We start from the raw sequence: 24,800 nt of genomic DNA, 5'->3' as shown, positions 1-24,800 counted from the left end.
GGCTTTCTCATTCCTGGGAATGACTCACATGGTGGTGTAGGTGAGATGTGCATTCGCCGCGCTCACTTCCTGACTCTGGAACAACTCTAACGCCGAGGAAGCAGACAGTGATTCACCTGGAGAGGTGGGTTAGTGCCTGTTAAAGGCAAAAGTGTTCATGTAGGGAGATGTTGTGAGGAGTCTGAAATCATGTTTCGCAGTAACCTGTGTAACCGTGCTTGTGTCTTTCACTTACAACTGCTTTGTCTGCAGGCTGAATATGAAGTTAATGTGATTCTGAAAAACCTTGTGTTGGATAGATGCAAATATCTGCTAACTAAGATTATGTCAAGTATTAATTTGACTATATTTAGACATCCTCAATGTTGTGCTTTGAACAGATCCTCTCTTCTAAATAATGTGTAGGATGAAAGCAAGCTGCTAAAGCTGTAACAAAATATTTTGGCTAAAATGACTAGACTGTCTGTTTACATACTTTTTACTAACATGGTGCTCTTCAAAACTCCGACTTTGAGCCTTTGACTCTTGCAGCTCTGCTGTCACTGGTCCTGGGTGCACACACATTGAGTAAGATGATTCAGTGGCTTGAGAGCATTGAATTAATCATGGAAGTCATTGTATCAGAACAAAATTTTGCTTTGAGTCAGTAGAGGATAAAGTGGTTAACTTCCCATTTCTCCTTAACAAGAAAGCAAATACAAAATACCCTCATCCATTAAATCTTGAGGAAAAAGAATAATTTACTGCTATTAGAACTTGCAGTGGCTGCCAAGTCACTTTTCTTGGAGAGCCCTATCTGTTCTGCCTGGACTCTTCCATACATATTTTTTTTTTCCTCTTTTCCTCAAAGGTCTGAGTGATTGAGTTCCCATCCCTCTCTTCTAAGAACTGGATAGCCTTTTGTGTAATCCCTTTAACGACCACTTGGAAGCCTGTGACGTGCAGCACCTACCTGCTACAGTCCCTGTACTGGTGAACTGCTTCCTCTGGTTGCGTGTCTAGGAAGAATCCTGTTCCAATTTCCAAGTTTCTGCTCTCCATCCACTAGTGGGCAAATTGTGGAATTCCCACTTGCCTCAGGACTTCTTCTTTGAATCAGATACAATCCCTGATTGTAGGAAATTTCTGACATGGCTTATCTTTGAAGACCAGCTTTTGCATGGCAAAACAGATAATGCAAATGAACCGAGCTGGAACATGTTACACTTCTATCTATGTTTTTAGCTTCGTTACCAGAAGTTGCAAAACTGGTCTCAGTAGCTGGATATTCTGACGATGATAGTCCATGTTGCGTGCACATGGACATGCACAGTGGAGTGCATGCATCGTATCACTCAAGGCTTGAGAAGGTTTTTCTTGCAGTTAGGGAGAGGGATACTTGACTAAGTCTCTGCATCTCTCAACCTAGCACAGCGCTGGGTAGGACAGAGTGTCTCTGCCACCGTTCTGCTTTCTTTCAGCTGTTCCTTGTGCTCCAGTGCTTAGCAGCTGCTTGTGTTTTTTCTCGCAGTTGCTTGTCCTGTGGTGCCTTCTGTTTTTCCTTCCAGTCTTTGGTTCACTTCCTCAGTGGCTTTCTGTCATTTTCCATCCTAACATTACTTGTGCTCTAGTGCTTTCTTCTCTGTGGAGCCTCTGTAAGGCAAGGAGAGGGATATGTCCCTGACTGGTCCTGTATGCTGTTCCTTCAAGCTGAAAAGTTATCCCGTGGACAGGGCTATGACAGCCATCTCAAGATATGGTTTTAAATACCACTGTCAGTTGGTACGGCTCAGGTGAGACTGCACTGCATATCTGTGCAAACAGCTTGATTTCTCAGCATTGAATCTCTTTTAAGGTGTTTCTCCCTTCTCTATGTAAATCACTGTTCTTGCTCTCCCAGTTAATAATATTAAGACCTCATTCTTGAACTGTAGAGCTTAAAAGGCTGTTTGACTTCTTGTCCTTTCTCCTGTGGCTATGTGCTGGGTAGGAGAATCCAAAGCTCTGAGAACATCTGCCTTTTTTAATCTGTGCTCTGCATGGACCTCATACTTTGGGGTCTTTGGTTGACTTTCAGCGTGRTCTGGTTTCACTAAGAACAGGATGCTATGCAGGTTTCATGCTGATCTTGGGGTTGACTTAGTCGCCTTCCTTTTGAGAATTTTGAAGATTTTATTTGAATCACTTTCTTAATTTCTTAGATCTCTTTCCCAATACCAGATGTTTGATGCTGGAGTCAAATCTGTTTATACTCAGCTTTCCATCTTACCTTAGCACCACTTTTTTTCTACTGTGGTCTTCTCTCCAGTTATCACTGGTAAAACAACTGTGGTCCAAAAATTTTATTCTTTGACCTTGCTGCAACTTAGATTTGTCAGCAACTACCTGTTGTTGGAGGTCCAAGAGTTTAAGCTCTGACAAGATGATCTATATTCAGTCTATCTGTGATGTTACCAAGGATGACTTTGTCTTTATTCTATGTGGTCTGATTTGTTTAAAGGGCTATTATACTGGATATAGCTGAGCAGCGTCATGGTCAGTGGTTGCTGTTGTTACGCACAGATGATTTTGATCACATGTCTCAGGCCAATTGCAAGATGTGTTGAACCTGCTGCAAACTTCTCTTTGATGCTGTTCTGTTTGGACCTTGGATACTGCATCCTTTTAAGGAGCTGCTGGGAGTCAGACTAGCATGTGGTTGACCTCCTGCCAGCAGGTGCATGGGTCCTGGAGACGAGTGATCCATACTGATATGTCTGTTTCTCTTTGTTGCCATTTAACAATATTCCCACTCCACCTTGGGATTTCTTACATCAGTCATCTCAGATCTTTCTCCCTCAGCTTTCTGTTGTCTCTGGGAGCTGCAGGATGCTGTATACTGGGTATTTCCAGAGGACTTGAAAGAAATGGTGGGGACACCTCTGGATGTCAGACAGTATGATGCTCTGTCTGCAGGTTCACCTTCCCAGTCCTGGCACTGCTGAGCTGGTGTGTCCTGTCTTTGGACAACCCTTTTTATAAGGAACTGTTGTGCTAAGGTGGGTTCTTATTCTGGTTTCTGATAGTGCTAAGTCTTCACCAGCTTGCTCTCCTGATAGCTAGTCTCAGGCGCAATACTGTATCCCCATTTCTCTATGTGGAAAATTAGCTCAGATCAGACTCTTCAAAATTCCCATCCTTCAGAAACCTGGTTCTTAAGATAAGTAGTCAGAGATTATATCTTACTATGTAGTCAGTCTTTAGGGTTCCCCAAGGCCAGCCTGGTCTCTGCCAGCATAGGCAGACTGGTTATGGCCCATGAAGTGTCCGATCGTATGTCTGAACACTCATCCAAATGCCAAGGTGGGCTCCCCCTCATGATATCTTTCATGTCCTTCAGATTTCCTGAAGAGAAGCCCTCTTATTTTGTGTCTGGGGAATATTGCAAACATTGCAGGAGAAGTCTTTCTCTCTCTCCCATCGAGATACCTCCTAATAGATGGTCCTTCTCTAGGAGGTTTGGAACCCAGAATTCCGGTGTCAGTGGTCCATAGAGGAGCAGAAACTTCACAGCTTGGGCACTGAACAAAACGTTTGGGATTTGTCAGTCATACTTCCAGTGTTTCTGTACCCAGGTTGACTAACAACATAAGCTTCAACACACAAGGAGTGATAACTTCCTCTGTCTCGTTCTGACAAACAATTGGCTCCTGGGACTGGTGATTTGAGAAGCATTCCCTGGTGTCAGCGGTCCTCTTCCTGGAACTTCAAATGCTCTAGCTGAGGGGCTGAAGCAGGTTTTGCAGCTAGATCATAAACAGCAGCTTTAATCCTAACTCTGAAAGTTATTTTAAAGTGAGCCTGTTTGCATAGGACCATGCACTCACAAGCCAGGTGCTATACTACGTCCCTGCTGTGGGACACCGTTCTGACCCTGCAGTGATGCTGGCGGGGGTGTCTGGTCCTCTGGTCTCAGTCTTGGAGACTTCAGTCAAAACAAGACAGGATAGTGTGTTGTGTTCTGATTTACTCTGTTGTTCTTCAGCACCTCTAACACTGGTGGTGTCTTTGGGCTCTAAGAAATAGTCCTGGAGAACATGTAATGGTGAAGAAAGGAAAACTGAAATATTTAAAGATATATAGTTTAATTTCTTACAGAGATCCGAGAGCGTTTAGTAGTTGTTACCCTGTGAATGCAGTACATATACCAAAATTCGTATGTTAACAGTAGTCAATAAATAGATTGATATAATTTACATAGGAAATTTTTTTTTTATGTGGTACAATGGCACATTAAGTTTTCTTTGGAAAGCTCTATTTCGATGCATCAGTAGAACTTAGTGGATTAGAAATCATTAACATAGCATCCCCTAGCAGGCTTTTAATAAAAACATGGTTTTGGCAGTCTCAGGCTGGAGCAAGTCAAGACTAGCTGGCATATAAAAAGGAAATGCTGTGGAGCTTGTTGTAAAAACAGTGTGAAAGAAATATAAAGCTCTGATGAGAAGAACAGCTGAAAACGAACCCATAACTTTACTCTTGCTCACATTATTTAAAGGCTGGATGTCCCTTTTTATATTCTGGTGATTACAGAGCAATTCTCAGATTTCATAAGAGCTTGAATGACCTTATTACAACAATTACTGTGTTGCTTCATGCTAAAACTCTTTTACTCTTGCATTTGGCAATACAAGGTATGAGTTTATTTTTAAAGCAGATTTAGCCACCTGGATAACACATGAAACTCGCTTTTTCTTTTTTTTTAAACATAGAAGAATGATGGAATGAACAAAGCTTACAACACAGGCGTGATTCCTCAGGTGCTGTAACTTCAGTTTTGCAAGGAGGTGCTTTTGTCAATGGAAGTGTCTTGGAAGTGTTCGATACTTCTCCTTTATTATGTGATTTATTTTTAATACTGCTTTGATGGCTGCCTCTAAAGGGGAAAAAGAGAAGAAAGGAATTAGATAAGAATTGGCTTATAAAAAGTTTGTTTCTTCTTTCCCTGTCCCTGGCTTCCTCACCATTGTGTTGACTGGTAACCAGCTGAAGTTACGCACCTTGGGTGCCTGATCCTTTCTGCAGGCTTAAGACTATTCTAGTACGTTTTGACTTCACGTACAAACTATTAGATCTGTGTGTTTATGTATCTTCATCTGTGTAACATCTTGGGTGCTCTGCTTGGCTTTCTCAGCTCTTGTTTGTGATGAAAATTGTTATTCTGCGTTTCTGATTAACTGAGAGTATTGCTGTAAGCTATAAGAAGGTTAGCAGTAGTCAGAGCCACAGGAGCTTTGATAGTGATTTGTGTTGCTGTGCCTGAAAGGACATATCTGAAGTTTAGAATCTGTCTCTAGGCAGATTTTAGAAATTAAATTACTGTCTGTCTGGGGAGATGCAATCTGATATGAAATCTGGAAGAATGAATGGTGGAAGTATTAGGCAAAGGTATATTTCCTTTTTCTAAAAAACCAAAATAATAAATACAAAGAAATATATGCTAGCCTTTATGTACCCACATAAGATTGATTTCCTACAAAACTTGACTGCTTGGTCTTCTGAAAGCAGTGCTTTTGGAACTAGTAGTGGTGGAACCCAACAGCCTGTAAAAATGGTTAAAATAACTATCAATAATTATCATGGGAAGCCAGGACCGTGGGAGCCTGGAATAAGGTTCACTTGTCTGAACCAGTTTAAGACCTAGTGCCAATTACCCAGTTTCTGTGTTGTGTGTTGCTTTTGGTCTGGAGTGTAGACATGCTGAATAAATGAACGTTTGGATGCAGAAAGGAAGAACCCTTCTGCTGTTTCATGATGGTGACGGGTTGCAGCAATTATGCATACGATGGAAATGGTGCATGTGTTTGCTCTCTCCTGTGCTGCTACTGAAACTAAGAAAAACAAAGGTTTCTCTTGGCAGCTCCTGAGCCATGAGTATCTTATTAACCTCTTCAAGTTAAGTTGGGAGAAAAATAAGATTTTGAAAAATGGTGAACATTGTAGTGAAGGTACTGGTAAACTTTACTGGAATTACATAAATTCCTTGAGGGTGCAAAAGCGATCTGGAGATCCCAGATGGAGATTGCAGCTCTCTGTGGTGTGCTACTGGTACTCTGTCTGTGGTCGTATCTCACAGCGACCTCTCCTCCGAGAGGAGTCTGTTATCAGAACGTGTTGCCACTTTGGTCAAGTATAAAATATAAAATATTAAATGGAAAAGTTTCTGAAGACGACTGCTTTGGCCATTATTCCTTTCTTGAACCTCAAAAAAGCAGAGATCTAAACTGTGAGGTATTTTAACTGTTACGCTTCTTTCTTCCCTCTGGAGGCAGGGATCTAAAAACTTGTGGAAAAAAGTACAAAATCTCAAATGTTAGAACTTAGGGGGTGTTTTTTCTGGAAGTGGGTAAATGCAATGTCTTATTTTTGCAGCAAGTTTGCATTTCTCTGCTACAGAATTCGATAACTCTGGCTCCCTTTTACCTACCTAAGAAGCAGCAGCTGAAAGACGGATGATTAAGCCTTCTGCTAAACCTTTGGCACACCCCTTACTGAAGGTGCAACTCAGCCCGTTTTGTGGTTACACCCACCCCTGCGTGCAGGCTCCTAGCACTTAACCCTGTGCTGTGGGTGCTGCCAGTGTGAGTTTGTCTGCCGTGTTAAGTAAGAGCGTTTTTTATAAGCAGCGGAAATGAGAAAAGAGAAAAAAAAAATGTCATGATGAACTAAGTTTTCTGTTCTTTAGAGTTTTCATAAAATTTGTCATTTCTGTGTTACGCGTTTTATGTTACTCTCTGTCTCTGTAACTCACCTTGAAAACTGTCCAGCGTCCTGCTTTTTAATCCAGAACTGGGTGTAAATCTTTGCTGAGGGTCCTGGAGGCCTCTGTGTAAGTTGCACTGGTGTGATCGGTTCCAAGAGGTGACGGAGTTGCAAAGCTTCGTGCTGAGTTCTTGCCCTGGTACGTCCGAAGCGCAGACCTCGGGTTTCTTGGGGTGCTTGCCTGGTGTAGACCGTAGCCAATCTACAAACTGCCTTTTGCCACTGTTTAAGTTGGTCACTGTGCTAATTGCTGTGCTATGTCAGCAGCCTTAATAAAACATTTTCAGACTCCTCCTTCCACATTTCTTTAAGAAGCTGCTGAAGTATTGAGTATTTTAACAGCTAAGAAGTTAATATATGTAGTTTTGCTAAAGCAGCCAAATTAATCCTGTTAAACGCTGTATGTGTGTGGGGGCAGTGGAATTAATTCCTGAATAGCATTTAATCCTGGGAGGAAGGCGCTTTTTGAGAAAACATTGATTTACAGAGAAGTTCAGAACCAATTGAAAGCTAATTGAGGATTAGTTCAGTTTCCAGCTCTAAAAGGGTATTATAGAAAGTGTGTAACATGCCCAGTGGATAAGGTGTAATGAGTAACGCACACCTCTACCTGTGTGGCAGAGGCTGGGGAATCCTAAAGGCAGATGTAGTTAATACGCAGTAACCTAAAAATGTCTTTGCGAAAATCAGGCTGTGTGGAGCAACCTGCGTGATTGCATTAGGCTGCTGCAAATGCTAAAAGCTGTAAAAATAGTAGCCAAGTGGTAATACAAAGCATCTGGGGGGCGTAAGAAAGAAATAAAGCTGGCAAAAGAGCCCGGGAGCGAGCGGAGGTTGACGGGGAGCCTCGCGCTGCTGCCTCGGCCGGGGCCTCCTTCACGCTTGAACGCCGCAGCGCCGCGAGCTGGAGGCGCAGCGGGAGACACCGGTGACGGCCAGGGCGCGCTTAACGTGCTTCTGACAAGTTTTCAGCCGCCGGAATCGATAAATGGTTGGTGTGTGTTGAAACGGTGGAAGGAATCCCACGGTTTCGGGTTAGGAGTGGGGTTTCTCCTCAGGCACGGTCYGTGTGGGCCGCGGGGAGGGAGGGCGGCTGGCCCACGAGGCGGGGAGCCGTCGGGGAGGGGAGGCCGCTGCCGCCTGCCGCCTTCCTCCCTCGGGCACGGAGGCGGCGAAAGGGTGTGCGGCAGGGGGCCGGGGCCACCCTCAGCGGCGGCGGCCTCCCCCCTCGCTTGGTGGGCGACAGGCGCCCTGTGGCGTCGTGCGGGCGAGAGCGCCGCGGCGCCTGAGGGGAGGCAGGCGAGGCGAGGCGGCGGGTGGCCGTGGCTCTCCCTGCTGCCCCCCTGCCCAACGCTGGCAGCCATCGTCTGCGGCTGCCGAAAGCGCTCAGCCGTCATCGGAAGCAGCTGTAGTCGGCAGGTTTTTGTTCAGCCCCGCGTGGCTGCCCGCGGCGAGGCAGGAGCAGCCGACGCGCTTGGGCCCCGTGGCTTTCCTGCGCGGCGGTGCTGGTGCCGGGTGGCAGGAGCCGTGCTCGGGGCTGAATCGGGCCTGGCCTGGCGCGGCTAAACAGGGAGCATAAACACGGACATCCGTCATGCTGTTTTTATTAACGCGTACTGGAGTAGAATCACCCTTTAATTTTCTACGGCAGAAGTAAAACAAATTACTTCTTGACTTCTCTATAAATACCCGAGCAGAAATTCTGGCACTCAGAGCTGCAAAATCAAGATCCAGTGGCTGACACTCTTGTGTCCGGTTCGGGCGTGGGGTTTGTATGCGTTGTTTTTGTGAGCATCTGTACTCTTCTGCATAGCATCTTTTCTACAAACGGCTTGCACAGGAACATGTATATCAGAGGATCCATGCAGACGTTCGTGGCAGCGAGCCACAGCGTGCTTTCCTTGGCCACGAAAAGCTGGTTCTGCCGGCGGCAGTCCATCCTGCTCCTGGTCTGACTTAGAGTGTAAGGGACCCTACTGAAGTGAAACGGGGCAAAACACAGGAAAAACACAGTAAAAATGATGAATACTTTCCCCTTTATCTTCTTTTGGCTTTTGTTATCTTTCCTCTGTGTCTTTGTGTAAGACTCGTATACCTTCTTGGCAATAACGACGTAGAACAGCAGCATGAGGATTAGGACAGTCCAGAAGACTAGCTGACAGATGTAATTGACGGCTTCGTGCCACTTCAGCCCAAAGTCGTTCTTCAGCGAGGCACACTTCTTCACAGATTGAGGCGTCGCTTTCTTGTTTGATAAGATCATATTTGGCAGAGAGAGAACAAAGAAAAAGAGCCAAACCAGGCCCGCAAGAATTTTTGCTGAGGTAATGTTTTGCACCCAGAACTTCCCAAAAGGTCTCACAATCTTGAGAAACCTGTCAAAAGCAATGAGACCGAGTAGTACGATACTAATATACATGGTTTCATAAAATACCACAGCTGAAAAACGGCAAACAAATGCTTTGAGTTGCCATGGTCCCAGGCCAGAGTCTGTAAGGATTTTCAGAGGAAGCATCAGGGTCATTATAAAATCAGAAACTAATGTATTTTTCAAGTAGACAATGAAAGTTGATGTGCTTGGAATATGGAAGAAAGCCCAAAAAGCCAAGCTGTTCAGTGTAAGTCCCAGAAGGAAGACAAGCGTGTATAGTACTGGGAACACCACGTGGGTAATCCTGGTGTCCCGGTGGCACGGTGCGGAGGAGGGTGCTCCACTGGAGTTACTGATGATACTCTCGTTTGTGAATTCTCCCATTGTTTGAAACAGACTTTGGGGGAAAGGGGAGAGAAAACATAAAACGCAACAGTTTTATATTTAAAACAACACGTTCTTCACTATGCCTAGCAGGTGTATACAAACAAACAAACAAATCCTCTCAATGTATGTACATTAAATAGGTTGACCAGTTTTCCTTTTCATGTAAAATCTAAATCTTTGTCTCAGTTGTTTATAGACTGATGCCCTCTAATGAAAAGTTTAAAAATGGAATATATTCATTATTGAGGCCCAAGATAATATAATAACAAAGTGTAGCAGCAGAATGCCTAGAGAACAACTTGTCTTTACATGGAAATGTATTTTAAAATGTAGTAATCCATGAATAGAAACTTTATGCTTATTGTCCAAAAGCAATGTGCTTCTGGGGAAGTGACTTCTGGTATTTCTTACCAAGGACAGACCGTTTTTTCCTTTCTCAGTGCAGATTTAAATAACATTTTTTTCAGAATAAAATGCATGCTCCTGATCATCAGCCTCTTTTATGTTAGAGCCAGACTCCCTGTGTGCCCCATTTTACCATATGAGCGGGATGATACTGCAAGTACCTGTACGATTGTGGCAGCGGCGTCTTTGGCTATCTGCTGTTCATGCGCTGTTCCTCTGCTGACAGAAACCTTCGGCAAAGTATGAGGAATGGGGAAATGTGCGCGAAGATGAGGCTTTTTTGCTTGTGATGTTGTGTTGTTTCCTTCCCCATTTTCATGTATTGCCCTAGTTAGTTAATTACTTTTGCTGTTGCCTTTCTCTCTGCCTTTTGCTGTGTGGCAAGAAGTAAAATACCTTTTCCTATACTGATGAAGAAAAAAATGACCATATCTGTCAAAATAGGCACGTTTTCTGGCTTTTCGTGTATGTGGTACAGACCTGATGGCAATTACATTGTGCCATTAAAATTTGGTTCCTTTAGAGACATGAAATGATAGASCATTTCCAGAAATCTTCAAATTTAACTCTGAATTCTTGTTTATGTATGTGTGAATACCTGTGTATTTCTGGAAAGTGAGGGTCATCATTAAGTGATTGATTGGCTCATGATTATTAGTTATAGAAAAATTCTTTTCTTAGTCTTCCCTTAAAATGGAATGAAGCACCACAAGCTTACTCAACTACAAAATCATGTATGCTGATGTATTCAGAAACCCAGTATCTTCCCCCTGTAGACTGAGTAATAAGCCAGTTAAACAACTGAAGGCATGAAAAACTGCAGTCATTTCTTTGTATTTTATATGTTTTACTCTGGAATGATCAGCTGAGGATTGAAATCTGCTGGATAATAATTAATATTAGAAGGGTCAGTAAAGAGGAGAAATGAAAGCAATACACAGCCTTAAACTGTGAAATACATTTTCTTTGTGAGACTGTTGATGTTGACACATGAACCTGAGTTTGACTTTGACCTCCAGAATGGGATTTCTTACTTCTTTTGGGGTCTTTGTGACCAGATGATACGGCATGGTGATTACAACCACCTTCTGGTTCTGGCAAGGCTGCTTTTGCTGCGTGGTATGCTTTGTATTTATTGTGTTGATTTCTAAGATTAGTAAAATCTATGTTCTTTTCATCCCCGCTGGCAAAGATAATACTGAATGCTTGTGAAAATTTTTAGTTCTGGCAAAAAACTACTAATAACTTCTTGATCAAGTATTAAAGAGTCATTTTATTTTCTACTAAAGTGCAAAACTCAGAACACGTGGAATCTAGTGCACTTCTCTGTAGCTAGACCTTTTAGTATAAGTTTAACTGAGTCATGTGATTTGTCTTGTGTTTTTCTGTTAACTGATGTGACTTAGGGTTCTGGCTCTTGCTTTCTGTGGTGTGGGAAATGGCTCATGTTCAAGCCCTCTTTGTGGGCAGACATGGATTGCTCTTCCAGGTTTTCAGGCTGTGGCTGTATTGACAATAAGTTTGTGTAAAAGCATCTGTGTTACAGTTAAGGTAGGTGTGCGTGCTGATGTCTGTGTTAAATGGTTGGCCAAGAGTGTAGAGCCTTGAGGATGACCAAGGTGAAGGTCGCCCTCGTCATCATCAGCATTTGATGTGTGTCTAGGTGCCTGACTTGACCTCAGTTCATGCATCAACAGCTCTGTAAAGCTGAGACAGTCCATTGCGATGCTCCGGTACTAATTTCCAAGGCAGCATCTTCTGCCTTTTCTTCCCTACTCACCTCTTGACACTGCTCCCAACTTCAGACCCAGGTGCTAAGTACCTCTCTTTATCGTATCAGTGATTTCTGTTTACTACGCAAGACTACTTTAGTATCTGTTGCCTACTTATCTCATTTGCTCAGGAGGAACAGCTGCCAGGTAATTGCCACACTCTCTCCGTGTGTAGGTGCAAAAAATGGGAGGAATAAGTGTTGGCRTGACAGTGGGGCATGTCGTGTTTCCCTTCAAGGCATCACTCGGGAGCTGATCGACGCTGGGCACCAGCCAGTCCCAGAAATGCTCTCAAGTGACTGATACCAGTGCTTCCAGGGAAATGATGACTTCCTCCTTTTCGCAGTATAAGCCAGTCACTATTTGTAATCATTGTTAGCACATGTACCAGTATAAGCAGTGCACAAAAGAGTTTGTAAAATATTTGATTTATCCTGGCAGGTCGTGAGAGATGCATCAACTCTACTGCTGAGTACTAAAATAGTAAGTGAACTGTTTTAATTCTGTAGGATGTTGGATGTCAGTCCAGAAAATTCTTTGTGCCCTGCTAAGGACAGGATAACTTTACCAGAGAAAGGTGAGCAGGACAGTGGCTTTTGGTAGGACTGAGCTCTTGCAAGGTGGCGAAACAAAGAACTGTAATGTATTACATTATTCTAGGATCTTTTTCACATGCAGTTGTTGTTATAATTGTTCCTGAAATACTTTCCTATCTTTTTCCACTTTTCCAAATGAAAAGGCATAAGTGGTTAAAATTTTTGTATTGTGCAAACAAAGCTTCCCTTAGTAATCAGTAAAGATTTAACCTTGAGTCCTTCTTTCCCTGAAATCGAAGTATTCTGTAAATTGAGGTTTCAGACATTTTCCAATACAATATATTCTCTATAAAAGTGTACATTTTTTGTTTATTCTTCACATAGTAAGGTGAAATATTTGAAGATTTAAATCACATCTAGATAAGCCTGATTATGAAATAATTTCCTATGACATGCAGCTATTAATTATTGCCCAATGTATTAAAAATTGCAAGCATATAATGCAATAAGCAAAATGTTATTCTGTTGCCAAAAATCTGAACAGATAAGTATATTGTCTGTATATGTCCTATATTTCTATTTGTATGACAGTTGCATACAACTCCCTGTATTTAAAAATCACATTTGCTGTGGATTTATTTGCATCTCTCAGATTTTGTTTTGGCATGGACAAATTTGGTGTGACCCAAATTCAGTATGAACTGTAAAAATTTGGCAGTTCGTAATCTCATCCTGTAGCATTTCATGACTTTGACTTAGTTTTTCCTTATAGTTCTAACTGTAAGTTCTGACTTTTTCCTAGTAGTTCTAATAAGCGTATAGGCCATGATCAGTTGATGCTCTTTTGCTTTATTCAAGCTTTTTAATTTCTCCATTGACGTTTTGCAACCAGTAATGTTAGTTCCAAAGTGCTTGTACTTCATCTGCAGGACAAAAAAAGAAGTTGGCGAAATCTGAGACATTGACTTTAGCAGAAAGAGGAGTGGTGCTTTTTTTATTCAAATAAACACAGGTGGCCAAATAGCTATACAGTTAGTTCTTAGCTCTATACTGGAGTCTCCTCTGTGTCGTCTCCTTCATTCTGCTCTGCAGTCCGCGTTCTGAGTTGTGACGGCATTGTGTGTTTGCACAGCATGTTTAGCAAGGACTTTCTAAAGGATTTGCAAAGAAAAAAGTATATGAATGGGTCTAGACAGGCATTTAGTGATGTCAGCCAGAGCGTGCTCTCTTTCAAGTAAAACAAGGTCTTCTGAGCAGAGCATTCAAAAACATGTCTTGTTTGGCTCAAAGTGTAGGGAATTCTAGTAAAATGGAAAGGCACAAAACAAATAAAGAACACTGCAATAATGATAAAAACCTTCAGATTTACAGTCTTTTTGGATGCTGCTTTTCCTGTGCATTTTGTCCTTTTATAGGATTTGTACAGTTCTTTAGTTATGAGTATGTAACATACAACTATGACTGCTAAATTAACCCAGAAGATCAATTGACAAATATAGTTTACAGTTTCATGCCAGACTAAGCCAAACTCAGATTTCAAGAGAGCACACTTCTTTACGTTCTTAGGTGTTTTTTTCTTGTTTGTTAGAATCATGTTGGGTAATGAAAGAGTAAACATTGATATCCAAATTGCTGTGGACAGGATCTTGGCACCTAAAAGGCTCCTTGTGGTTGATGTTCTGAATGGCGAAGTGGCTTTCTGATAGCGATCAATAGTTATTAGACCAAGAAACAAAATGCTAATGTACATGGTGAAGTAAAACACAACCTGGGTGACCTGGCATACAAATCCTCTCAGTACCCATGGTACCAGCTTTGCATCACTAAGGATTTTAAATGGAAAAGTTAGGACCATGAGGATGTCAGAAATTACTGTGTTCTTGAGGAAGATGATGAAATTGGATTTACTGGATATTTTAAAAAAGATCCATGTTGCCAGGCCATTCATGGTGATACCCACCAGAAACAGAATTGTATAAAGCAAAGGAAAAATGACTTGACTGATTTTGTTATCACTGGTACAGTTGCTGTCGTTTCTAAAGTAGCTGAGGTTGTTTGTGGCTTTCATTTGCACTTCGTCTTTTCCCCCCTCCTTGTGAAAACAAAAAAGAAAAAAAATTAAATTGGGAGTCAAAGACTTTGACCTTTTAAATCTATTTTTAATTTTTTAGGGACACTTGCATTGGGGTTTTGACTGCTGTAAGTTCTTCTCTTTTACCTTACTGTGGATGACATTTCTATACATGAAGAGCTAGTGCTGGATGAAGCAGTGTTTGGAACCGGGCTCCTGCCAGCCCCTTGCCCTGCCTTGTGCGTTAAAGTAGGCGCGGGCGAAGTGAAGGGAGCCCCAGCCTTCTCCGGGGAGTCTGCCCTTGTGGCCGGGCCAGCGCTGCGGCTGCTCGCCCGGTGCTGGGGCCTTCGGTGCAGTTACTCACGACACGTGGGGGCAGGACAGGGCTATAATTTCATAACTGTCTTCACGCGTGTCTTCCCAAACAGCTTTTTTTCTCTCCGAAGTAGGAGAGAGAAACGTCCTATTCTGCATTCTTCTTAATGTGGAAAAGGGGCAACGCTTAAGCTGCTTTTGACTGCAGATTTAGCAGTGACGGTTTGAAGTGAAAGGAATTGAAAGCTCCTTTTTATTTTCTTTCTGCTTTGCTGATCATCTTTCTCAGTGGTGTTATTTCAGCCTGACTTTTTAGTTACTCCTGAAGCGGTTCTGTCCCTCTCTCTGTGTCCTGCCTGCTCAGGAACAACTGCTCTCTGTCCCTGTTCAGCCACTGTTTCACCAAAGTGCCGGCATCCAACCAGGCTTTGATTCAAAGGGTGAACGTGGCACTCCACAGTCACTCGTTTTTTTCAAAGGAGGAAAAAAAATAAAGTGAGACACAAGTAACTGCTCTTTAACTGTGCGTATTTAGCAGTTAGCTAAGTGTCTGTTATATTTAATGTTTACACATTTACTACTAAATACTCTTAGGTAAATTATTTATGGTTTTATTTATATAGGTATTAGGTATTTATTTATACCTTTACTTCTAGTTTGACTCTTCTTCCTGTCACTGTCCTAAATGAGTTGCTTTATCAATGCTGTGTTGCAAATAAACTTAAAATTTCACTAACCTAAACCAACATGCAAAAGTTGCACAGAAGTTGCAGCCTCTCTGAAGTTCTGCAGTGAGTATTCATACAAAATCATCGCTGAAACTATTGCGTGACACTGCTCACCTGTTAGTCCTGTATTACCATGCGATGAAGCTGTATAACCAAATGTTGTGTCGACCGGTCTGTTACTCACAAGCATTGAACAGTTTGCATTGTGCTTATGAGTAACTGGAGACAAGGACTAGGCTGCAAAACACTAGTTTTAATCTGAAAACCTTTATCAGATCAGATCTGATCCAAATTTGTTGGCTGAAAAAACAGGTAAGAACGTTGAATCAAAGTCAGCATCACATTTTGAAAGGAGTATAGTTTAGGTGTGTAGTGATACAATTCTAAAAATTGATATATTTCAGTATGATCTATATCTTTGTATAATAAGGCGCTTCAGAGAGTTGAAGCTTTGTCAGCCAATGCCCAAGTATCTCTGACATTTTCCTTTTAAAAGGCATAATTTTTTTTTTTTTTAAATCTGAAAGGGTTTGACAGGAATTTCCAAACTGGCTTTTGTTTTGAATCATGCGAAAGATTTAGCTGCAGATTCTAATCCAAATGACATGAGTATTCCATAAATGTTGCAAAATCAGACAAAAAGTGAAATGAAAGAAAATTACCGTAGCGTGCTGTTGAGAAGCGATGAAATAGTTGGGTATGTCCTGGGATGGGAAGTTAATATTGCAGATGGAGGGTCATTGGCTGTTCCTTTTTCTACACCTTCTGAGCAGGCAGGAGTGTTCATGTATACAAATCTTCAGAACAGAGAGCAAGTGGTGCGGCAGCCGCACGTCCCAGTCTGAGGCTTAGAACTCCATCCACGGGTTTTAAAGCGTTTTCTTAGCCAAGAGACAGCTGCAAATTCCAAGTGGTGTTTTCAGTGCTTCTGCTTTTGTTTCCTCTAAAAGAGAGAAAGAAACAGAATTTTCAAAAATAATTAGAGGTTTACTTCCTGCTTTTAACCTATGCAGAGCCACTTTGTAAAAAAGAGATCGTGTGTTTTGTAAGACCATGCAACTTTTCCCAGTGGAGAATAGCGCTCCCACCTACTATCATTTTGCCTTGTGATTGTGTGGTATGTATTGTTTAATATTATTTTCATATATAGCCTTTAAAAAAAACCCTTTTAATTAGTCTCATTATATAGAGAAGTGGTGATTTATTGGTTTAGAGAAGATAATTGTATTACTGCACAAAATAATTACACGTTACATGACTTTCAGAGCGCTTCTCCGAGTTTTTATGTACAGTACATTGGTGTTCCATAATACACTTTATTAGAAGGCATGTATAGTCAATTAGGATTTAAATAAAGTATGCATATTTCAGTTTCTTTTGGATATACAAACTAGAATTTTGAGTTGAGCTGCATCTCCTTTTTAATGGATTTGTATATAGCAAGAAAAATGGCACACAGTTGTTAGGCATCTTAATCTTCTAATTTACTACTGAGTATCAATCCAAGTTACAGTTTGGAGGATCATCTGTCTCCTCAGTTTGTCCATATAGATGCATACAGAATTCATAATATCAAGTTACATTTTTCTCTCTGTATTTTCACCCTGACTATTTTGTGATTTCATTTGGCTCTGCTTCCCCCACATTGATAACCACAGGAGATACTTTTGGAGATAGTCAAGGATTTCAGTGAAGGTGTGTGTTAAATTTTGCTGATCATGTTCGTGACAGAGTTCGTAGCTTATTGTAGTTCAGGCTATTCAAGTCTGAATTCTGCAAGTGGTGACAGAAAACAAGAAAAGAGGCTTTATTCAATGTTGTCTTTTCAGGATGAATCCTCAAGTCATGAATGTAACCAGCGCATGATTCTTCTTTATGGTGTTGGTAAAGAGCGTGATGAAGCAAGGCATCAGCTGAAGAAGATTACCAAAGATATCCTGAAAATTCTGAATAAGAAGAGTACAACTGAAACGGGTGGTAAATGCTTTAACACTGCTGTATGATRGTCTGTAATGAAGATCATAGGAACGGAGGTGCTCAGCAAGTTGTTTGGAGCCATGCATGTTTATAATGCAATTTGGCTTTCATCCCCTTCACAGTCAATCAGCAAAAACTGACCTTAGTCCTACAACGTGAAGTGCCTTCTGTTGGACTGCCTTTCAGCTGCACCAGTGCAGTAAAGGGCTGCTTCAATTAGAAACCCCTATTTTCCATGTTAATAACTTGGCTGGAAACATTTGCATTTAGGCTAAAACCTGGAATATAAGATATTGGCCTGTGAGTGATGTGTATTCTTTACCCTCCTAGTAAAACTGTATGATTACTTTTCAGGTCTTGTTAAATGTCACTTTTTTTTTTTTTCTCTCTCTCCACTGGAATAATCTCAAAGTAGTTTTTATATTGTTACATCTGTGGAATATATTTTTCCCAAGTATAATTGAAAACAGACAAATAGGGTTTTATGTAGTCATGAATGAAGCATTAAGATTTCTATTAACTGTCTTTAAAGCAGTAATAATGCAAAACTACTAGGGTCCATTAAGTATAAAATGACCAAAATAATTTTTTATCTGTTAAGTTGGGGATGAAGGGCAAAAAGCCAGGAAGAACAAACAAGAAGCATTTCCAACCCTAGAGACTGTGTTCACAAAACTACAGCAACTGTCATATTTTGATCAACATCAGGTGACATCTCAGGTACTTCCCTTGTATAAAATCATAGCCTTTTAAGTTCTGCTGTTGAGATATTAAACAGGGAGGAAACCTAGGTTTTAGAAATGTTTTGAATATACCAGGAATTTTGAGTGCACTGCTTCTTCAAAGGCAAAAGAAAAATGCTTCTGTGACATTTTAAAATACCTGCTTTGGTAGATATTTGGTGGTTTATTTTGGATTTTATTCTGTTTTTTTGCAAGATGCTTTCAGGGCTATGATAGATGTCATGAATTTTGTATTATGAAAAATTTGAAATCAATTTTACATAAATTTCAGTTAACTGCATTGTTTAGAGCTCATCAGTAAATTAGGCACTTATCAACCAATCTCTCGCATATGTATAAGGTATGTTACTGATCTGTATTTATGAAGGATGGTGAACTCTTCTGTGTTTTTCTGCAACAAACTGAGTATGCGTCTTTGAGAAACAGAGGGGTGATGTGGTTTGTTCTTTTCTTGGTATTAGAATTTATGTTCAACCTTTACCATTAAAAAGCTACTTTAGTAGCTGACTAGAGAACATAAATGATCTGTGTTAAATGACAAGTCTGACTTGTTCGCTTTACATCAGRACTTGAAAGCGTGCAAACGTATCAGCATAGAATTTCATCATTTTATCAGTTGCTATTGTTTTAAAGTATATTTTAATATTCTGAGGCTGGTGTAAGAAAGAAGTAAAGTGAATGAGGTATACATTTGGTAATTCTGAAATTGTTTCACAGCATGTCTTTGAATCTGGTCTTTTGAATGAATTTATGATGTGTTTTGATGCAGGAGAGCATATTAGTAGTTATCTGAAAACACTTAAAAAAAAAAAAATCACAATACAGGAAGACTAAAACAAAACTGATTTTGCCCTTCCTTTAAAGAAAAATTGCATTTTAAAAATACCTTGCAGAATAAAAATCATATGATAGATACCAAGAACAGTATGACCCTCAGCTGTAAAGCAGCAGAGTTAAAGCAGCAGCTATGAAGCAGCAGAACAGCTTTTTCTGTTTTGTTTTGTCACTATAGGAAATAAAACTGCGTTACAACTGACTTGCAGGATAGCAGGGTAGTAGGTATATTCTATCCTTATGCATAATTTGTTAGTAATTTATGTGCAAAATGCTCTCACTTGATACTTACCACTTACAAAAGAGGATTTTTGAAACACTGGTATATTTGAGAAGCCCTCAGTTATCTAAGACTGTTAAACATTTATTTTCACAGATTTCCAGTAATGTTCTTGAACAGATAACAAGTTTTGCCTCAGGAACATCGTATCATCTTCCCTTGGCTCACCATATACAGCTTATCTTTGATCTCATGGAACCAGCGCTGAATATCAATGGGCTTATAGACTTTGCGATACAGGTAAAAAGAGTTCACTTTACTTGCAGGGCAGGGCAAAGCCACGAGGTGCCTTCTGTAAAAGCAGTATGGAGCTAGCAGCCAGCCTTGCAGGCGGTGGGTGACGGCACGGCTGTGCTACGCCGCGGAGCCAGGCAGCAAGGGTTTCCCAGCTGGGGGGAGCGGAGACGAGCTGGGTGGTGCAGCCTAACGCTGGGTGCGTTTGCCAGCGCGGGCTGATGCAGCACGGCTTGTGCTGCGCRCCGCCGGGTGGCCCTGCTGCGGCTCTGGAGTCTCATCTCAGAGACGGGCTGCTCCAGCAGGGTCGCGATGCCCCCGGCTTGTTGCCATGCACTTCTCTCTGTTTTGGTTTCCTTGCCTCTAAAATAGGGTTCCTGCTACTTCCCCTTCCGTCCTACTTTGACACTTAATACTAAACTGTAATTAGCAAATATACTTTTTAATCAATGGAAAATGTATTTTATTTTTAAATCTTTTGTAATTAATAAAGATCTGGATTATGCTAGCACAAAGTATTTTAGGATTGGCTTCATTGTTTCAGACTAAAGCACTGTCTCAGTGCAAGAAATGTAGTGTATTTCTGAAGAACAGTTCTGTGTTTTCTGTGTTTTCTATTTAACAGTTTGTTGCTCCTTGGTTCGTTCATTTCTAGTGATCAAGGAATTTTGTTTTGGGTTTCCATATTGTTCTTCCTCAATTGTTTCTTTTTTGGCACCTATTTTATATGTTTAATTTTGGAATTATTTTCAATTCATTATTTTTCTTATATTTGTAGCTGTTAAATGAACTGAGCGTGGTGGAAGCAGAACTGCTTCTGAAATCCTCCAGCCTGGCAGGAAGTTACACAACAGGACTATGCGTGTGCATCGTTGCTGTGCTGCGGCGTTACCATGCCTGCCTGATTCTAAACTTGGAGCAAACTGCGCAAGTCTTTGAAGGGTTTGTGAGAGCACTGTTTTTCAGAAAAGTATGTCTGGTATTTGCCGTTAAATCAAACGTACRTTTAGGTTCAGATAGTGAGACCAAGTAACCTCTGCTCTGGAAACTGTTGCAGCAATATTGGAAGGCTGCACGTGAGCTTTGTTGAGCCCAGTGAACACAGGGCAGGGTGAGTGAGTGGGTCAGCGGTGCAGTCTGCTCCCCTCCCGTCACAGCTAGTGCGAGCTGTGCCCTTTTTGACCTAGGAAAAGGTGGAAGTTGTGTTTCTTTGTGTCTGCTACCCATTTGCCTGATCCTGCTATGAGCTCCCACGAGCATCTCTTGTCTCTGAGGCTGGTGCGAGCTCACAAGTGGCAGGAAACCTGTTGGTCTATTGGTACAAAGTTTGCCATGACATGTCCAGCTAACAGTGGGATGTATATGATATTTAGAAGTATCGGACATATTTCTAAGCAGTGTTGGAATTAACTCAGGACTGTTTTGTTTTCGCAGGTTGTGCGGTGTGGTTAAGCATGTTGTTAATCCTTCAGAATGCTCTTCCCCAGAAAGGTGTATTTTAGCTTACCTCTATGATCTGTATGTGTCCTGTAGTCACCTAAGAAGCAAATTTGGAGACCTTTTCAGGTGGGTGGTAATGGCATTTTGCTTACCGCTAGCATGTAGGCCACTACAGTTTGAAGTTTCAATTTAATTTGCTTTCTTTGTAAAATATGCTGTTGCCTTTTGCTGCCTTACCTTTACCAGTGAACTCTTTTGCCTGTGCAGTCTGTGCTGGGGTTGTGGTCCGAGGTCCTGGGCAACCCTCGCATTCATGCCTGTGCCTGTCGTGGGGTGCCCACGGGGAGGAGGTCCAGGGACCTCCATACCGTGCTTGTGTTTTTTCAGCAGGCTGCTTTGCTGAGCAGCTCTCGCGTGCGGCGGTGGAGGGGGCCCTCGCTGCCAGGCTGGCTGCGGCAGAGCGGTGCCCTCTGGCCGCGGTGCGGGGCTCGGCACAGCGGGGGCACCTCCCGCGGCACGTCTGCTGCCTGAGGCTGTGAAGGACCTCATTTGGCTTCCATCACGTGTTCGCAAATCTGCTGTAGTAAATACAACATTGGGCGCAAAATAACAAAATCCTAGCTGACACAGCTGTAATGTTCTATTAAATATTTCCTTTAATGTGGGGAGAGACACAAACATGTTTGAATTTTTGAAGTTTTATGTTCAGATATTCACTTCCTTGATTTTTAAATTAAAAAAGTATTTCAGGTACCCATACACTGTATTTTTGGCCCTTGTTTTAAAGGGGAAAGGGAGTCCTTTCATATGCAGATAAGCTGCTTGTGAGAGTCACAAACCACTTCAGTTACTGTTTCCCCTCCTTGTTTACACACCTGGCTTTGGTTTGCGTAGTTCAGATTTGTGGTTTTCACTTCACAGTGAGCAGGAAAAGAGTTCTCAGAGTATCTTAATATTTTAATGGGCTTATAAATGCATGGGAATAATAGTATTCTTTAATACAAGAAGTGCTAGGGAAAAAGTATGAAGTATATATAAAAATATCTTAACTGGATGTTCATTCTCCCACTTAAAAGTAGTCTCTAAAACCTAAAGCTCGGTAATGCAAGAAAAAAACAGAAAAGAAAAAACCCAACTTTATTAGTATTACTCTACAAGAACAATTGAAAATAGCATCTAGTAATGTAGGAATATTTGAGGTATTAATTAAAATCTCTTAACAACTGCATGATATCCAGCATTTGATTTAAAGTCCCTGAAAACTGGTAATTAAAAAAAAGCATATATTTTTAACCAGCTCTCTATATAAGGTAATAGTGCTACACTTGTGTTCTTCTTAGCTTCCTTGCTATAATTGAAACAAAACCAAAAACAGTTGTCTATAGCCAGCAATTTTTTCAGCTGCTTTCTAGCACACTGCAAATCCAAATATTTCTCTAAGTCAATTTGAAGGGACGATAAAATACAGTTCATAAACGTTCAAATTTTGAGACTTACCTTCCTTATACTGCAGTGCTTCGAAAATGGCTTCTGATACTACCTACAGTATTTGTCATGACCTGGCTTTACTGAGTGAGCTGCATGTTTGGTTTCAGTATGGTCAGTATGTTTAGTTGTATTCACTAAACTTCCTTTTTTAAGTCATTCCTTCACTTTTTTAAAATCTTATCTTCTGACCACACCCTCAACATTACTTCTTGTGGGAAATTCAGTTTTAGAGCCTCTCCTGCTCATGTATTCAATATTATATTGTTTGTCTTTGGAACTTTTTTTTTTAACTCATGGAACAGGTAGAGGGCAAATGCCACAACAGCATCTTCGCAGCTGTATCAGAATTTTTTTGCCCATAGCGTAGACTCTGCTGGAGACTTACATCATGACAAGTGTTTTATTCACTGTGGTGTCTCTCTTTTATCAAAAAATGTTCTGAAGCAGGAGGGGCCTTTGGAAGTCAAAGGGATTTGGGGTTCTACATACTCTTGAAAGTATAAACGCCTGGCTGTGGAACTGTGTTGCATGCACACAGTGTGAGTCTTGTTTCTTAGGAGCCCTTTTCTGCATGACTCTTCATAGCTGATCAGTGGTAAGGATGTGTGTGCCCAGGATATGGGGGCATGAAAGGTCATTTAAAGTGCCTGACATTTGAGTTTGGGTTATTTGTTTTCTATTGGACTGGTTTTCTTTCTTTGCTGGTCAGGATCTAAGATGGATTTTATGCTGCCCAATGCAGGAAAAGGTTAGTGCCAGGTGTTGCCCTTCTTGTAGATTAACAGTCCTTCTAACGACCTCTTCCACCTGCACTTGAATGTCTTGGTTAGGAATGAGACTTGTGTAGGGACTCGGTCCTTTTCTCCAGGGGCAAGGTGTCCTGGGGGATCCCCTTCCTGAGTTCCAGTGTCTGGTCTTCAGTTGGCACCTCACACCCCTTCCCGAGGTGAAAGATAAGTTCCAGGTGGCACCATGTTTCCTGTGTCTTCTTGCTCTGTTTCCAGTGTAGTTTTCAAAAATTCCAAAAGCTTCATTTATTTTAAATTTGAGTTGATAGATTGTGTGTGTGTGTGTGTGTGTGTGTGTGTTTATTATTTTTTATTCAAGAATGTGGAAATCTTCCCAGATAGGATAACTAATAAAGTTTATCCCTGTGAATGCTGTTCCCAGCTGTGGTGGGAAACCAAACACCTAAGACGAATGCTCCTTTAGAACACGTGTGTGTGAAATCTGTGTTCTTCACTAACAGCTTCCTCCTCATCCTCTCCCCCCAAAGAAAGCCAATTAACATGCAAGCATTACTAGCCTGCAGCATTTCTTCATCTTTTGGATTGTTGTGAATGTGAAAATATGACCTTTATGTACTTTCTTTCTGTTTACTGGTTTCATTTTTCAAGAAGTTGTTGGGTCAGGTTTTTACCAAGTGTAAAGCTTTTAATTTAGATGGAATTCTGACATTCTTCTTATTTAATTCTTCTTACCGCCGTTCCAGTTGACTCTGTATCATAAAACATAATGAAGGGGAGTAGCTATAGGCACTGTTGTAGGTCACTGGAAAGGCGTGTGATGCTCTTGGAAGTTATTGCTACAAAGGAACAAATATGTGGTCATTTATTCAGCTGCTCAGGATTTCAGTAAATGTCTTAGAAGTGATTTGGGAACTTGAGACTTTATCTGGAAGAAAACTTGAATGAAATTGATGTCATCCTTATTTCCTGTTAGATGCTCCTTACCAAAAATGGGATTGAAGCTACGTACAGAATGGTAATCAGACTGGGATTTTCTAAACACATGTGGTATGTTCAACAGTATTTCTGCGAAATATGTTTTTTGGTAACTCTCTCTTTTTTTCATCCTCAGTAGTGCCTGTTCTAAAGTGAAGCAAACAATATACAGCAATGTTCAGCCTTCAAATTCCAATTTACTGTGGGACCCAGAGTTCATGTTGGATTTTATTGAGAATCCTTCTGCTCACAGCATTAACTACTCTATGCTAGGCAAGATCCTGAGCGATAATGCAGCCAATCGCTACAGCTTTGTCTGTAATGCACTAATGAATGTGTGTATGGGGCACCAAGATGCAGGAAGGTAAGACGAACCATTCTGGAATCAGAACTGTGTGGATTTCTACATGATATATGTGAGGTTTCCTTTCACCTGTTGTTTTGTGTCTTTTTTAATTGTTTTCAATTGCAAATTTGCTCTTTCTGCACATTTTTTAGTAAGTTTCCCTTTACTTGCATTCATTAGATCAATCTGCATAATTTAACGAAAGGGAATAGTACAAAGAGAGTACTTACTGTAAAGGCAGGTAGTACACTTTTTGTATCAGCAGTTATGCTATGTCAAATAGAGCAGCTCAGTAACAGCTTTCTTGCAAAAGATGTTTTGGTGCCTTCCCTTTCAATGATTCTGATGCTGGATTGTTTCCTCAGCACA

At 41.2% G+C, this 24,800-nt stretch overlaps 3 protein-coding genes across 4 annotated transcripts in view; 1 reads left to right on the top strand and 2 right to left on the bottom strand.

The window, feature by feature from the left end:
- The window catches only part of MED12L (mediator complex subunit 12 like), a 157,034-nt gene that overhangs the window by 91,629 nt on the left and 40,605 nt on the right, over positions 1 to 24,800 (top strand). Inside the window, exons 15-21 of the mRNA XM_026065168.1 lie at positions 17,195 to 17,342; positions 17,944 to 18,062; positions 19,296 to 19,439; positions 20,212 to 20,375; positions 20,868 to 20,999; positions 24,084 to 24,125; positions 24,222 to 24,449. Of these exons, the coding sequence (XP_025920953.1) occupies positions 17,195 to 17,342; positions 17,944 to 18,062; positions 19,296 to 19,439; positions 20,212 to 20,375; positions 20,868 to 20,999; positions 24,084 to 24,125; positions 24,222 to 24,449 (977 nt within the window). The remainder of the gene's footprint in view (positions 1 to 17,194; positions 17,343 to 17,943; positions 18,063 to 19,295; positions 19,440 to 20,211; positions 20,376 to 20,867; positions 21,000 to 24,083; positions 24,126 to 24,221; positions 24,450 to 24,800) is intronic.
- P2RY13 (purinergic receptor P2Y13) lies at positions 8,411 to 16,211 on the bottom strand. Of its 2 annotated transcripts, none has more exons than XM_026065104.1 (2): positions 16,028 to 16,211; positions 8,411 to 9,548 (listed from the first exon to the last, which is right to left on the bottom strand). In XM_026065104.1, exons 1-2 carry the CDS (start codon positions 16,150 to 16,152, stop codon positions 8,504 to 8,506), a joined length of 1,170 nt encoding a protein of 389 aa, XP_025920889.1. In that variant the 5' UTR covers positions 16,153 to 16,211; the 3' UTR covers positions 8,411 to 8,503. The 2 variants fall into 2 exon arrangements, with proteins under 2 accessions (XP_025920889.1, XP_025920890.1); XM_026065105.1 differs by lacking the exon at positions 16,028 to 16,211 and adding an exon at positions 10,105 to 10,178.
- P2RY12 (purinergic receptor P2Y12) lies at positions 13,171 to 16,096 on the bottom strand. Its single transcript, XM_026065108.1, has 2 exons — positions 16,028 to 16,096; positions 13,171 to 14,343 (listed from the first exon to the last, which is right to left on the bottom strand). The coding sequence occupies exon 2, from the start codon at positions 14,317 to 14,319 to the stop codon at positions 13,297 to 13,299; it is 1,023 nt and encodes a 340-aa protein (XP_025920893.1). The 5' UTR covers positions 14,320 to 14,343; positions 16,028 to 16,096; the 3' UTR covers positions 13,171 to 13,296.

This window comes from Apteryx rowi, unplaced genomic scaffold, assembly GCF_003343035.1.
Source record: "Apteryx rowi isolate R43461 unplaced genomic scaffold, aptRow1 scaffold_224, whole genome shotgun sequence".
In the NCBI taxonomy this organism is placed as follows: Eukaryota; Metazoa; Chordata; class Aves; order Apterygiformes; family Apterygidae; genus Apteryx; species Apteryx rowi.
This window is presented reverse-complemented; position numbering and strand designations above follow the sequence as displayed.

Coding starts and splice junctions, on each gene's coding strand:
- P2RY13 (XM_026065104.1), bottom strand. CDS start 16,152: ATGAACACTCCTGCCTGCTCAGAAGGTGTAGAAAAAGGAACAGCCAAT. Junction 9,549..16,027: donor CTTCTCAACAGCACGCTACG/GTAATTTTCTTT, acceptor TTTCCCCCAAAG/TCTGTTTCAAACAATGGGAG.
- P2RY12 (XM_026065108.1), bottom strand. CDS start 14,319: ATGAAAGCCACAAACAACCTCAGCTACTTTAGAAACGACAGCAACTGT.